Source organism: Ranitomeya imitator, chromosome 7 (assembly GCF_032444005.1).
Source record: "Ranitomeya imitator isolate aRanImi1 chromosome 7, aRanImi1.pri, whole genome shotgun sequence".
NCBI classification, from domain to species: domain Eukaryota; kingdom Metazoa; phylum Chordata; class Amphibia; order Anura; family Dendrobatidae; genus Ranitomeya; species Ranitomeya imitator.
In genome coordinates, this window is record NC_091288.1 from 153,726,714 (window position 1) to 153,740,369 (window position 13,656).

Below are 13,656 nucleotides of genomic sequence, written 5' to 3' on the forward strand. Positions count from 1 at the left end.
TGGTCAGGAACAAGCCAGGAGGTTCAGCAATGGTCAGGAGAGGATAAGACAAAGTCAGAAGGCAGAAACAAGTCCGAGTACAAGCCAAGTCAGAAACCAGAGAATCAAAGCGAAAAACAGGAAAACGCTGGGAAAAGGGCAGAGAGAGTCAACAGACACGGGGCAAATCAGGGATCACAGCAGGACAAATCAAGGGCTACCAGAGTCAGGTTCACATACCGAAGGCAGAACTACAGCCAACACCGCCAGCAAGATGCACAGGAGCAAAACAGCAAACCCGAACCCAGAACGAGGCAGAGCAAAGTTAATCCTTGACATGATCCGCCAGGAAAAAGGGCATACAGGATTAAAACCTGGAATGGATCATGACAGTACCCTCCTCCCAAGGGGGGCTACCGAACCCCCAGGCTTCCCAGGATAACGTGCATGAAATGCCAGAACCAATCGATCAGCATGGACAGATTGCGCCGGGACCCAAGATCGATCCTCAGGACCGTAATCCACAATCCGTTCCACTTCATACTCGGTCTGACCATCCATAAAAACAGTAATTTTATTTAGTTCCTGGAAAACGAGGTACGGGCGTAAACCACCATCTTTTTTCTTGACAAAAAAGAAACCCGCGGCCACAGGTGAGACAGAGAGACGGATGTGACCTTTGCGTAGACTATCAGAGATAGTTTTTCATAGCAGTACGTTCCAGGCCAGAAAGATTGTACAAACGGGCTTTGGGCAATTTAGAACCCGGAATAAGATTAATGGTACAATCATAAGGACGATGGGGTGGTAAGACCTCAACATCTTTTTCGGAGAACACATCACCAAAGTCCTTTAGGTACTCCGGAATACCCTCCAGACTAATGGTGGACACAAAAACAGCAGAAAGACAACCATTGGAACAATTAGGACCCCATTTAACAATATCACGAGATCCCCAGTCTATAACAGAATTATGCCTCTGCAACTATGGGAACCCCAACACCAGTCCCGCAGGAAGATTATTCATAACATAACATGAAATTCGTTCCTGGTGCAAGGAACCCACCTTGAGAAGAAAGTCCTCAGAGACAAACGTATGGACATTTTGAGCCAACGGTGTCTTATCAATGGCAACGATATGGATGGGAGTCTCTAGCCTAACTGTCCCTAAATTTAACTTGGACACCAGACTGTGGAAGATCCACAGTCCACAAACGCTGAAGTGGATGTAAAACCACCTGCATAACACAGTTCCACCTCTAACAAAACTTTTTGAAATAATGAAAGTGGTACCTGAGAGTCTGGATGACCTCCTAGACCCTCACCCAGACCCGGTAGCTTGTTACTCGATGGACAAGAGGGGCAGTCCATCTTACAATGTCCCGGATCTCCAGAATAAAACCATAATTTCTCATCACGTCGCCATTTCCCCTACTTCTTGAAGTTGGTGGCACCAACTTCCATAGTCTCCTTGAATAACATCACCTCAGATTTGGCAGGCAATATAGGAATCTCACGCTGGATAATTCCTCTCTCCCGTAATCTCCGGTCCATACGAATGGCCTGGGTCATGGCCTCCTCCAAGGAACTGCTAGGCATATGAAGGGCCAGCGCGTCCTTGAGATGATCAGAAAGTCCTCTAAAACAGGCATCTCAGACCTCAACAGACCACTGCCTAAACTCAGAACAATACTGTTCAGCAGTGAGTTCATTCTTGGAGAGACCCATGATCATGTCCTCGCTACCCTGACCCGGTCTGGTTCATCATTAATCAGTCCCAAAGCCTCAAAGAATCTGTCCACAGACACATGTTCAGGGGCAGAAGCAGGTAAAGAGAAAGCCCACGACTGAGGTCCCTCCCTGTTGTGAATTCTGTGGCTGAGTTCACTTCTGTGGTCACAAGTGGTATTGCAGTCTCTGGGCTTCCTCCCTCAGGTGTTTTGGTGAGCTCGTTGGCTGCCTTGCTATTTAGCTCCACCTGAGTCTGTCTTCCTTGCTCCTTGTCAATGTTCCAGTGTTGGATCTGAGCTACTGCATCTTTCCTTGGGCCTGCTGCTCTGCTAGATAAGTGCTTCTAGTTTGTTTTCTGTTTTTTCTGTCCAGCTTGCTATTAACTTTTGCTGGAAGCTCTGAGAAGCAAAGGGGTGCACCGCCGTGCTGTTTTTGATCTTATATATATAAGATTATGCTATACCCCATAGGATGTGTAAATGGGGTTATCTTCCTGTTTCTTTGGTAATATTATTGTTTCTGTATTGATTGATTCTTTTGTATATATGTGTGTTTCAGACGGACATCTCTTGAGAAAGGCTTGTTAGCCGAAACGTTGGAAAAATTATATATGTCCTATTCAAGTGTACAGAACGATCTTCTTTACTTTTGGAAATCCCATTTTGAATAATAATAAAAAATATATGAAATAGTTAAATTCTTTTTGGACTCTTAGTGTGCCGGAGTTTTTTGTAGATTGGTGAGCTCGTTGGCTGCCTTGCTATTTAGCTCCACCTGAGTCTGTCTTCCTTGCTCCTTGTCAATGTTCCAGTGTTGGATCTGAGCTACTGCATCTTTCCTTGGGCCTGCTGCTCTGCTAGATAAGTGCTTCTAGTTTGTTTTCTGTTTTTTCTGTCCAGCTTGCTATTAACTTTTGCTGGAAGCTCCGAGAAGCAAAGGGGTGCACCGCCGTGCTGTTAGTTCGGCACGGTGGGTCTTTTTGCCCCTTTGCGTGGTTTTCGTTTTAGGGTTTTTTGTGGACTGCATAGTTCTCTTTGCTATCCTCGCTCTGTCTAGAATATCGGGCCTCACTTTGCTGAATCTATTTCATTCCTACGTTTGTCTTTTCATCTTGCTAACAGTCATTATATGTGGGGGGCTGCCTATTCCTTTGGGGTATTTCTCTGAGGTAAGTCAGGCTTGTATTTCTATCTTCAGGCTAGTCAGCTCCTCAGGCAGTGCCGAGTTGCATAGGTAGTGATAGGCGCAATCCACTGCTGCTTATAGTTGTGTGAGGATAGATCAGGTACTGCAGTCTACAGAGATTCCACGTCTCAGAGCTCATCCTATTGTTTTTGGTTATTGCCAGATCTCTGTATGTGCGCTGATTACTGCACGCTGTGTTGCCTGATTGCCAGCCATAACAGTACAAGGAGCCACACCAATGATTCCCAATAGAGGGAAAAAAGAAATCCTGACATCATTTTTTTTTCTTAGCTCTGTCTTCAGTCTTTTTTTTCCCCTAGACATTAGAGTGCTTCAGGACACAGCTGTGGACATGGATATTCAGGCTCTGTGCTCCTCAATGGATAATCTCGTTGTAAATGTACAAAAGATTCAAGATACTATTGATCAGAAATCGATGCTAGAACCAAGAATTCCGATTCCTGATTTGTTTTTTGGTGACAGAACTAAGTTCCTGAGCTTCAGAAATAATTGTAAGCTATTTTTGGCCTTGAAACCTCATTCTTCTGGTAATCCTATTCAACAGGTTTTGATTATTATTTCTTTTTTGCGCTGCGACCCACAGGACTGGGCGTTTTCTCTTGCACCAGGAGATTCTGCATTGAGTAATGTTGATGCATTTTTCCAGGCGCTGGGATTGCTTTACGATGAGCCTAATTCAGTGGATCAGGCTGAGAAAAATCTGCTGGCTTTATGCCAGGGTCAGGATGATGTAGAAGTATATTGTCAGAAATTTAGGAAGTGGTCAGTACTCACTCTGTGGAATGAATCTGCACTAGCGGCTTTGTTCAGAAAGGGTCTCTCTGAAGCTCTTAAGGATGTAATGGTGGGATTTCCTATGCCTGCTGGTTTGAATGAGTCTATGTCCTTGGCCATTCAGATCGGTCGTCGCTTGCGCGAGCGTAAATCTGTGCACCATCTGGCGGTATTGTCTGAGAGTAAACCTGAGCCTATGCAGTGCGACAGGACTATGACTAAAGTAGAACGGCAAGAACACAGACGTCTGAACAGACTGTGTTTCTATTGTGGTGATTCTACTCATGCTATTTCTAATTGTCCTAAACGCACTAGGCGGTTTGATAGCTCTGCCGTTATTGGTACTGTACAGTCCAAATTCCTTTTGTCCATTACCTTAATGTGCTCTTTGTCATCGTATTCTGTCATGGCGTTTGTGGATTCAGGCGCTGCCCTGAATCTGATGGATTTGGATTATGCTAAACCTTGTGGATTTTTCTTGGAGCCTTTGCGGTGTCCTATTCCGTTGAGAGGAATTGATGCTACACCTTTGGCCAAGAATAAGCCTCAGTACTGGGCCCAGCTGACCATGTGCATGGCTCCTGCACATCAGGAAGTTATTCGCTTTCTGGTACTGCATAATTTGCATGATGTGGTCGTGTTGGGGTTGCCATGGCTACAAACCCATAATCCAGTATTGGATTGGAACTCTATGTCGGTAACCAGCTGGGGTTGTCAGGGAGTACATGGTGATGTTCCATTTTTGTCTATTTCGTCATCCATTCCTTCTGACATCCCAGAGTTCTTGTCGGACTTTCAGGATGTATTTGAAGAGTCCAAGTCTGATGCCCTACCTCCGCATAGGAATTGTGATTGTGCTATCGATTTGATTCCTGGTAGTAAATTCCCTAAGGGTCGTTTATTTAATTTGTCCGTACCTGAACACACCGCTATGCGCAGTTATGTGAAGGAGTCCCTGGAGAAGGGACATATTCGCCCATCGTCGTCACCATTGGGAGCAGGGTTCTTTTTTGTAGCCAAGAAGGATGGTTCGCTAAGACCGTGTATTGATTACCGCCTTCTTAATAAGATCACAGTTAAGTTTCAGTATCCCTTGCCATTGATTTCTGACTTGTTTGCTCGGATTAAGGGGGCTAGTTGGTTTACTAAGATTGATCTTCGTGGTGCGTATAATCTGGTGAGAATCAGGCAGGGAGATGAATGGAAAACGGCATTTAATACGCCCGAGGGTCATTTTGAGTATCTGGTGATGCCGTTCGGACTTGCCAATGCTCCATCTGTTTTTCAGTCTTTTATGCATGACATTTTCCGTGAGTATCTGGATAAATTCTTGATTGTTTACTTGGATGACATTTTGATCTTCTCAGATGATTGGGAGTCTCATGTGAAGCAAGTCAGAATGGTTTTCCAGGTACTGCGTGCTAATTCCTTGTTTGTGAAGGGATCAAAGTGTCTCTTCGGTGTGCAGAAAGTTTCATTTTTGGGGTTCATCTTTTCCCCTTCTACTATCGAGATGGATCCGGTTAAGGTTCAGGCCATCCAGGATTGGACTCAGCCGACATCTCTAAAAAGTCTGCAGAAATTCCTGGGCTTTGCTAATTTTTATCGTCGCTTCATCTGTAATTTTTCTAGCATTGCTAGACCATTGACCGATTTGACCAAGAAGGGTGCTGATTTGGTTAATTGGTCTTCTGCTGCCGTGGAAGCTTTTCAGGAGTTGAAGTGTCGTTTTTGCTGTGCCCCTGTGTTGTGTCAACCTGATGTTTCTCTTCCGTTCCAGGTCGAGGTTGATGCTTCTGAGATTGGTGCAGGGGCGGTTTTGTCACAGAGAGGTTCTGGTTGCTCAGTGTTCAAACCATGTGCTTTCTTTTCCAGGAAATTTTCTGCTGCTGAGCGTAATTATGATGTGGGCAACCGAGAGTTGCTGGCCATGAAGTGGGCATTCGAGGAGTGGCGTCATTGGCTTGAGGGTGCTAAGCATCGCGTGGTGGTTTTGACTGATCATAAGAACCTTACTTATCTTGAGTCTGCCAAGCGCTTGAATCCTAGACAGGCCCGTTGGTCGTTATTTTTTGCTCGTTTTGATTTTGTGATTTCGTACCTTCCGGGCTCTAAAAATGTGAAGGCGGATGCTCTGTCTAGGAGTTTTGTGCCCGACTCTCCGGGGTTATCTGAGCCGGCGAGTATCCTCAAGGAAGGAGTCATTGTGTCTGCCATCTCCCCTGATTTGCGGAGACTGTTGCAGAAATTTCAGGCTAATAAACCTGATCGTTGTCCGGCCGAGAAACTGTTCGTCCCTGATAGGTGGACTAGTAAAGTTATCTCTGAACTTCATTGTTCGGTGCTGGCCGGTCATCCAGGAATCTTTGGTACCAGGGAGTTGGTTGCTAGATCCTTCTGGTGGCCATCTCTGTCACGGGATGTGCGTGCTTTTGTGCAGTCCTGTGGAATTTGTGCTAGGGCTAAGCCCTGCTGTTCACGTGCCAGTGGGTTGCTTTTGCCCTTGCCGGTCCCGAGGAGGCCTTGGACACATATTTCGATGGATTTCATTTCTGACCTTCCCGTTTCTCAAAAAATGTCGGTCATTTGGGTGGTCTGTGATCGCTTTTCTAAAATGGTCCATCTGGTGCCCTTGGTTAAATTGCCTTCCTCCTCTGATTTGGTGCCTTTGTTCTTCCAGCATGTGGTTCGTTTACATGGCATTCCTGAGAATATTGTTTCTGACAGAGGTTCCCAGTTTGTCTCGAGGTTCTGGCGAGCCTTTTGTGGTAGGATGGGCATTGACCTATCTTTCTCCTCGGCCTTCCATCCTCAGACTAATGGCCAGACCGAACGAACCAATCAGACCTTGGAAACATATCTGAGATGTTTTGTTTCCGCTGACCAGGATGATTGGGTGTCATTTTTGCCGTTGGCTGAGTTCGCCCTTAATAATCGGGCCAGCTCGGCTACCTTGGTCTCTCCATTTTTCTGCAATTCTGGGTTCCATCCTCGTTTCTCTTCAGGACAGGTTGAGTCTTCGGACTGTCCTGGTGTGGATTCTGTGGTGGACAGGTTGCAGCAGATCTGGACTCAGGTAGTGGACAATTTGACCTTGTCCCAGGAGAAGGCTCAGCTTTTCGCTAATCGCAGACGCCGTGTGGGACCCCGACTTCGTGTTGGGGATCTGGTTTGGTTATCTTCTCGTCATATTCCTATGAAGGTTTCCTCTCCTAAATTTAAACCTCGTTTTATTGGTCCGTATAGGATTTCTGAGATTCTCAATCCGGTGTCTTTTCGTCTGACCCTCCCAGACTCCTTTTCCATACATAATGTATTCCATAGGTCGTTGTTGAGGAGATACGTGGCACCTATGGTTCCATCTGTGGAGCCTCCTGCCCCTGTTTTGGTGGAGGGGGAATTGGAGTATATTGTGGAGAAGATTTTGGATTCTCGTGTCTCTAGACGGAAACTCCAGTATCTGGTCAAATGGAAGGGTTATGCTCAGGAAGATAATTCCTGGGTTTTTGCCTCTGATGTCCATGCTCCAGATCTTGTTCGTGCCTTTCATGTGGCTCATCCTGGTCGGCCTGGGGGTTCTGGTGAGGGTTCGGTGACCCCTCCTCAAGGGGGGGGTACTGTTGTGAATTCTGTGGCTGAGTTCACTTCTGTGGTCACAAGTGGTATTGCAGTCTCTGGGCTTCCTCCCTCAGGTGTTTTGGTGAGCTCGTTGGCTGCCTTGCTATTTAGCTCCACCTGAGTCTGTCTTCCTTGCTCCTTGTCAATGTTCCAGTGTTGGATCTGAGCTACTGCATCTTTCCTTGGGCCTGCTGCTCTGCTAGATAAGTGCTTCTAGTTTGTTTTCTGTTTTTTCTGTCCAGCTTGCTATTAACTTTTGCTGGAAGCTCTGAGAAGCAAAGGGGTGCACCGCCGTGCTGTTAGTTCGGCACGGTGGGTCTTTTTGCCCCTTTGCGTGGTTTTCGTTTTAGGGTTTTTTGTGGACTGCATAGTTCTCTTTGCTATCCTCGCTCTGTCTAGAATATCGGGCCTCACTTTGCTGAATCTATTTCATTCCTACGTTTGTCTTTTCATTTTGCTAACAGTCATTATATGTGGGGGGCTGCCTATTCCTTTGGGGTATTTCTCTGAGGTAAGTCAGGCTTGTATTTCTATCTTCAGGCTAGTCAGCTCCTCAGGCAGTGCCGAGTTGCATAGGTAGTGATAGGCGCAATCCACTGCTGCTTATAGTTGTGTGAGGATAGATCAGGTACTGCAGTCTACAGAGATTCCACGTCTCAGAGCTCATCCTATTGTTTTTGGTTATTGCCAGATCTCTGTATGTGCGCTGATTACTGCACGCTGTGTTGCCTGATTGCCAGCCATAACACCTCCCGCAGTAAAGAACTGATTATCCCCACCCGCTAATTCATCTCCAGAAGATCGGGGTGTAAGACAAAAAAATAGCTTGCAACTGTCCTTAAAAGTATGGAATCTCTCCCTCTCCCCGGAGAAGGTATCTGGGAACTTGACTGTAAGTTCAGGAGAGTGCAATGAGATATCAACAGTGTTAGGGTGCTTACAGTCAGTCTGCAACAATTTTACTGTGCCAGAAAGCTCCCTTTGCAGGTAGTTATGAGACGAGGCCAAGGCCCTCTGTTCCACAAACAGGTCATGTATCATCACTGTCAAACTGTCCATTTGATCCACCAAGGTATGGAGCGGATCCATAGCAAACAGAGCAGAGAAAAAAAATGCAGAAATAAATGTATTAAATGTATTGGTCAGCTATAATGTCATGCTGCTGCAGTGCAGTATAGCACAACCTCCACCAGAGGGAGCTTGAGAGGGAAGTGAGGCTGCGTACACAGAGAAGCACCACAGAGCAGCAGCACCGGCGCCACCAAGTGGCGAGAAAACAGAGGCAGAAGTACTAAAGGGATCAGCAGTAAATGTGGTCAGGAACAAGCCAGGAGGTTCAGCAACGGTCGGGAGCGGATAAGACAAAGTCAGAGGGCAGAAACAAGTCCGAATACAAACCAAAACATCAAACCGAAAAACAGGGAAACGCTGGGAAAAGGGTAGACAGATGGAGTCAACAGACACGGGGCAAGTCAGGGATCACAGCAGAACAAAAATCAAGGGCTACCAGAGTCAGGTTCACACGCCAAAGGCAGATCTACAGCCAACACCGCCAACAGGATGCACAGGAGCCAAACAGCAAACCCGAACTCAGAACGAGGCAGAGCTAAACCCCAGTGACACTATCCCCGTGTCACTACACCACAGCTTCGCTTTTTACTGGTTTCTTAATGACTGCCGTGAAAAGGTATATAAGTAGTCGTTAAAGTCTTAAATAACTAATTTTTAATTAATAGACATGATATCTGGCCAGTAGAAATGAGCAATTAGCTTCACAATGCCATGGTCCGGCAGCAAGTCCAGTCCACAATTCAGCTGGTATTCACTTCATGATGCTCAAGTTGGTTCCTTATTGGTCCAATTTCTTATTCAGGGCTGCAGTTTTCTTCTTTGGCCGGCCTTCTTTGGAGCCTCTGCCACTTACTAAAACCCACCATGGCGTGACTTTGTATGAGGTCTCGGCACTAGTCCTTACGTGACGTTCTGACATGTTGGGGCCTATTATACACCAGAGGTGCCATAGAGGAGAAGTTTTGTGTATAATACACATCACAGCCTTGCACATTACGCCCTTCTCCACCACAGCCAGCGGGCTCTCCATCACTATAATGTGATCACCACCAGCACAGTGGGCTCTCTATCATTATAGCGTAATCTCCACCACCATTGACCTCCTCCACCACAGCGCCCACTGTACCCACAGCATCCTCTCCACCATGGTGCTCTCCACCACAGCTCCCACTGTACCCACACAGCATCCTGTCCACCATGATGCTCTCCACCACAGCATCCTCTCCACCATAGCACCTACTGTACCCACACAGCATCCTCTCCACCATGATGCTCTCCACCACAGCATCCTCTCCACCATAGCACCTACTGTACCCACACAGCATCCTCTCCACCATGATGCTCTCCACCACAGCCCCAGCACCCACTGTACCCATACAGCATCGTGTCCACCATGGTGCTCTCCACCACAACACCCACTGTACCCACACAGCACCCTGTCCACCATGATCCTTTCCACAATGCCCACTGTACCCACACAGCACCCTGTCCACCATGGTGCTCTCCACCACAGTACTTACTGTACCCACAGCATCCGCTCCACCATGGTGCTCTCCACCACAACACCTACTGTACCCACACAGCACCATCCACCATGTGGTGCTCTCAACCACAGCACCCTGTCCACCATGATGCTCTCCACCACAGCATCCGCTCCACCATGGTGCTCTCCACCACAACACCCACTGTACCCACACAGCACCGTCCACCATGTGGTGCTCTCAACCACAACGCCCACTGTACCCACACAGCACCCTGTCCACCATGCTGCTCTCCACCACAGCACCTACTGTACAAACACAGCACCGTCCACCATATGGTGCTCTCAACCACAGCACCCACTCAGCACCCTGTCCACCATGATGCTCTCCACCACAGCATCCTGTCCACCATGCTGCTCACCACCACAGCCACACACACAGCATCTTGTCCACTATAGCGCTCTCCACACAGCACCCATCCTCTATCACTGCAGGATCTCCACTATAGCACCACACCGTCCACTCCACCAGCTCAGCCTCCGACACCGCAGCGGCCCCCCACTCCCACCACAGCGCGCTCCCACCACACACAGCACGCGATTCACAGCAGCAAGACAAGATCATGTGATTACAACTGCCCCGCCCATTCTGATCACATGACTGGGAATGAGGTCACCAGGCAGGTCGCAGTTGCAGATCTCGCGGTGGCTGTCACCTTCCTGACTGCTGGATGTTGGACCGGCCGTGCCTGCAGCTCCGGAGCCGGCGTGAATGGTTCTCTCTGTGTCCAGGTGAGTTCTGCCTGCGCTATGGGGCGGAGGGATCCGGGAGCGCGGGGACCGCATCACAGGAGAGACCGCATCACAGGAGAAACCGCATCACAGGAGAGACCGCATCACAGGAGAGACCGCATCACAGGAGAGACCGCATCACAGGAGAGACCGCATCACAGGAGAGACCGCATCACAGGAGAGACCGCATCACAGGAGAGACCGCATCACAGGAGAGACCGCATCACAGGAGAGACCGCATCACAGGAGAGAGACCGCATCACAGGAGAGACCGCATCACAGGAGAGACCGCATCACAGGAGAGACCGCATCACAGGAGAGACCGCATCACAGGAGAGATCGCATCACAGGAGAGACCGCATCACAGGAGAGACCGCATCACAGGAGAGACCGCATCACAGGAGAGACCGCATCACAGGAGAGACCGCATCACAGGAGAGATCGCATCACAGGAGAGACCGCATCACAGGAGAGACCGCATCACAGGAGAGACCGCATCACAGGAGAGACCGCATCACAGGAGAGACCGCATCACAGGAGAGACCGCATCACAGGAGAGAGACCGCATCACAGGAGAGACCGCATCACAGGAGAGACCGCATCACAGGAGAGACCGCATCACAGGAGAGACCGCATCACAGGAGAGACCGCATCACAGGAGAGACCGCATCACAGGAGAGACCGCATCACAGGAGAGACCGCATCACAGGAGAGACCGCATCACAGGAGAGATCGCATCACAGGAGAGACCGCATCACAGGAGAGACCGCATCACAGGAGAGACCGCATCACAGGAGAGACCGCATCACAGGAGAGACCGCATCACAGGAGAGACCGCATCACAGGAGAGACCGCATCACAGGAGAGACCGCATCACAGGAGAGACCGCATCACAGGAGAGTCCGCATCACAGGAGAGACCGCATCACAGGAGAGACCGCATCACAGGAGAGACCGCATCACAGGAGAGACCGCATCACAGGAGAGACCGCATCACAGGAGAGACCGCATCACAGGAGAGACCGCATCACAGGAGAGACCGCATCACAGGAGAGACCGCATCACAGGAGAGACCGCATCACAGGAGAGAGACCGCATCACAGGAGAGACCGCATCACAGGAGAGTCCGCATCACAGGAGAGACCGCATCACAGGAGAGACCGCATCACAGGAGAGACCGCATCACAGGAGAGTCCGCATCACAGGAGAGACCGCATCACAGGAGAGAGACCGCATCACAGGAGAGACCGCATCACAGGAGAGACCGCATCACAGGAGAGACCGCATCACAGGAGAGACCGCATCACAGGAGAGTCCGCATCACAGGAGAGACCGCATCACAGGAGAGTCCGCATCACAGGAGAGACCGCATCACAGGAGAGACCGCATCACAGGAGAGACCGCATCACAGGAGAGACCGCATCACAGGAGAGACCGCATCACAGGAGAGACCGCATCACAGGAGAGACCGCATCACAGGAGAGAGACCGCATCACAGGAGAGACCGCATCACAGGAGAGATCGCATCACAGGAGAGATCGCATCACAGGAGAGTCCGCATCACAGGAGAGACCGCATCACAGGAGAGAGACCGCATCACAGGAGAGAGATCGCATCACAGGAGAGATCGCATCACAGGAGAGACCGCATCACAGGAGAGAGATCGCATCACAGGAGAGATCGCATCACAGGAGAGACCGCATCACAGGAGAGATCGCATCACAGGAGAGATCGCATCACAGGAGAGACCGCATCACAGGAGAGAGACCGCATCACAGGAGAGAGACCGCATCACAGGAGAGATCGCATCACAGGAGAGATCGCATCACAGGAGAGAGACCGCATCACAGGAGAGTGCGCTCCTGTATGAGTCAGGGCAGTGCACATGCACATACAGCCCTGCGTTACTGCACACTGGTGTGGATGGGTGCGTGTAGGAATGTATACGTATATACAGGTCCGTATATATCAGAGAAGGGCGGATCTCAGTCCGTGTCTGCATGTAAGGCTGGAGTCACACACAATTTATAAAAAAATCGGTCCGTTTTTCACAGATGAGAATCGCAGAAATGTTCCCCAACAGTGATCCGTATGTAATTCGTGTGCAGTGCGAGAATGTGATTTTCTCGCATCTAAGCATACATGTGGCATACGTATGGCGAGATTTTCTCGCCGGCTTGCAAAATGGACATATAATGGATCCCAGACCAGAAAATTAGGAATAAATAATGTGGAAGCCTATTTATTGGCTCTACAAGTTCCATCCTACAAGCAAAAAATATTGCTTGGGCTCCCACACAATTTTCTTCGCCAGAGTGGGAAAGCCAACGACCGGGGTCGATATTTGTAGCCTGGGAAGGGGTTAATACCCATGGATCTTCCCAGGCTTTGAATATCAGCCCGCAGCTGTATATTTAGCCTTCACTGGCTATTCTAATAGGGGGACCCCCCCCCAAAAAAAATGAGGTGGGGTCCCCCTATAATTAATAGCCAGAGAGGCTATGCAGACAGCTGCGGGATGATATTCATAGCCTAGGAAGGGGCCATTAATATAAAAATACCAGCACCTAGCCACCCCAGAAAAGTCGCATCTGTAAAATGCGCCAATTTTGGCACTTAATCTCTCTCTTCCCATTGCCCTGTAGCGGTGGCATATGGGGTAATAATGTCACCTTGCTATTGTAAGGTGATATTTAGCCCAGTTAATAAGTTAGAGGTGTCAATAAGACACCTATCCATTATTAATCCAATAGCATGAAAGGGTTAAAAAAATACACACATTAACAATAAAATCTTTTAATGAAATAGTTAAACACAGGTTTTACATCTTTATTACACTCCCACTACAAGTGAAGCCCTCGTTCTCCTATAAAAAATAAAAAATAAAAAAACAGCACTATCCCATACCTGTCCGCCCTTCAGTCAAGTCCCATGCTGCAATCCATCTCAAGGGGTTTACAACTGGGAGGGGTGCTAATGCTATCGGCTGGGCTGTAAACTACGAAG

General features: G+C 48.7%; 1 protein-coding gene across 1 annotated transcript in view; it reads left to right on the plus strand.

Annotated features, from left to right (window-relative positions):
* Positions 1-10,510: 10,510 nt before the first annotated feature.
* Positions 10,511-13,656, plus strand: part of DHRS7B (dehydrogenase/reductase 7B) — a 44,155-nt gene continuing 41,009 nt past the window's right edge. The window contains exon 1 of the mRNA XM_069733921.1: positions 10,511-10,651. Coding sequence (XP_069590022.1) covers positions 10,632-10,651 — 20 coding nt within the window. The 5' untranslated portion in view covers positions 10,511-10,631. The remainder of the gene's footprint in view (positions 10,652-13,656) is intronic.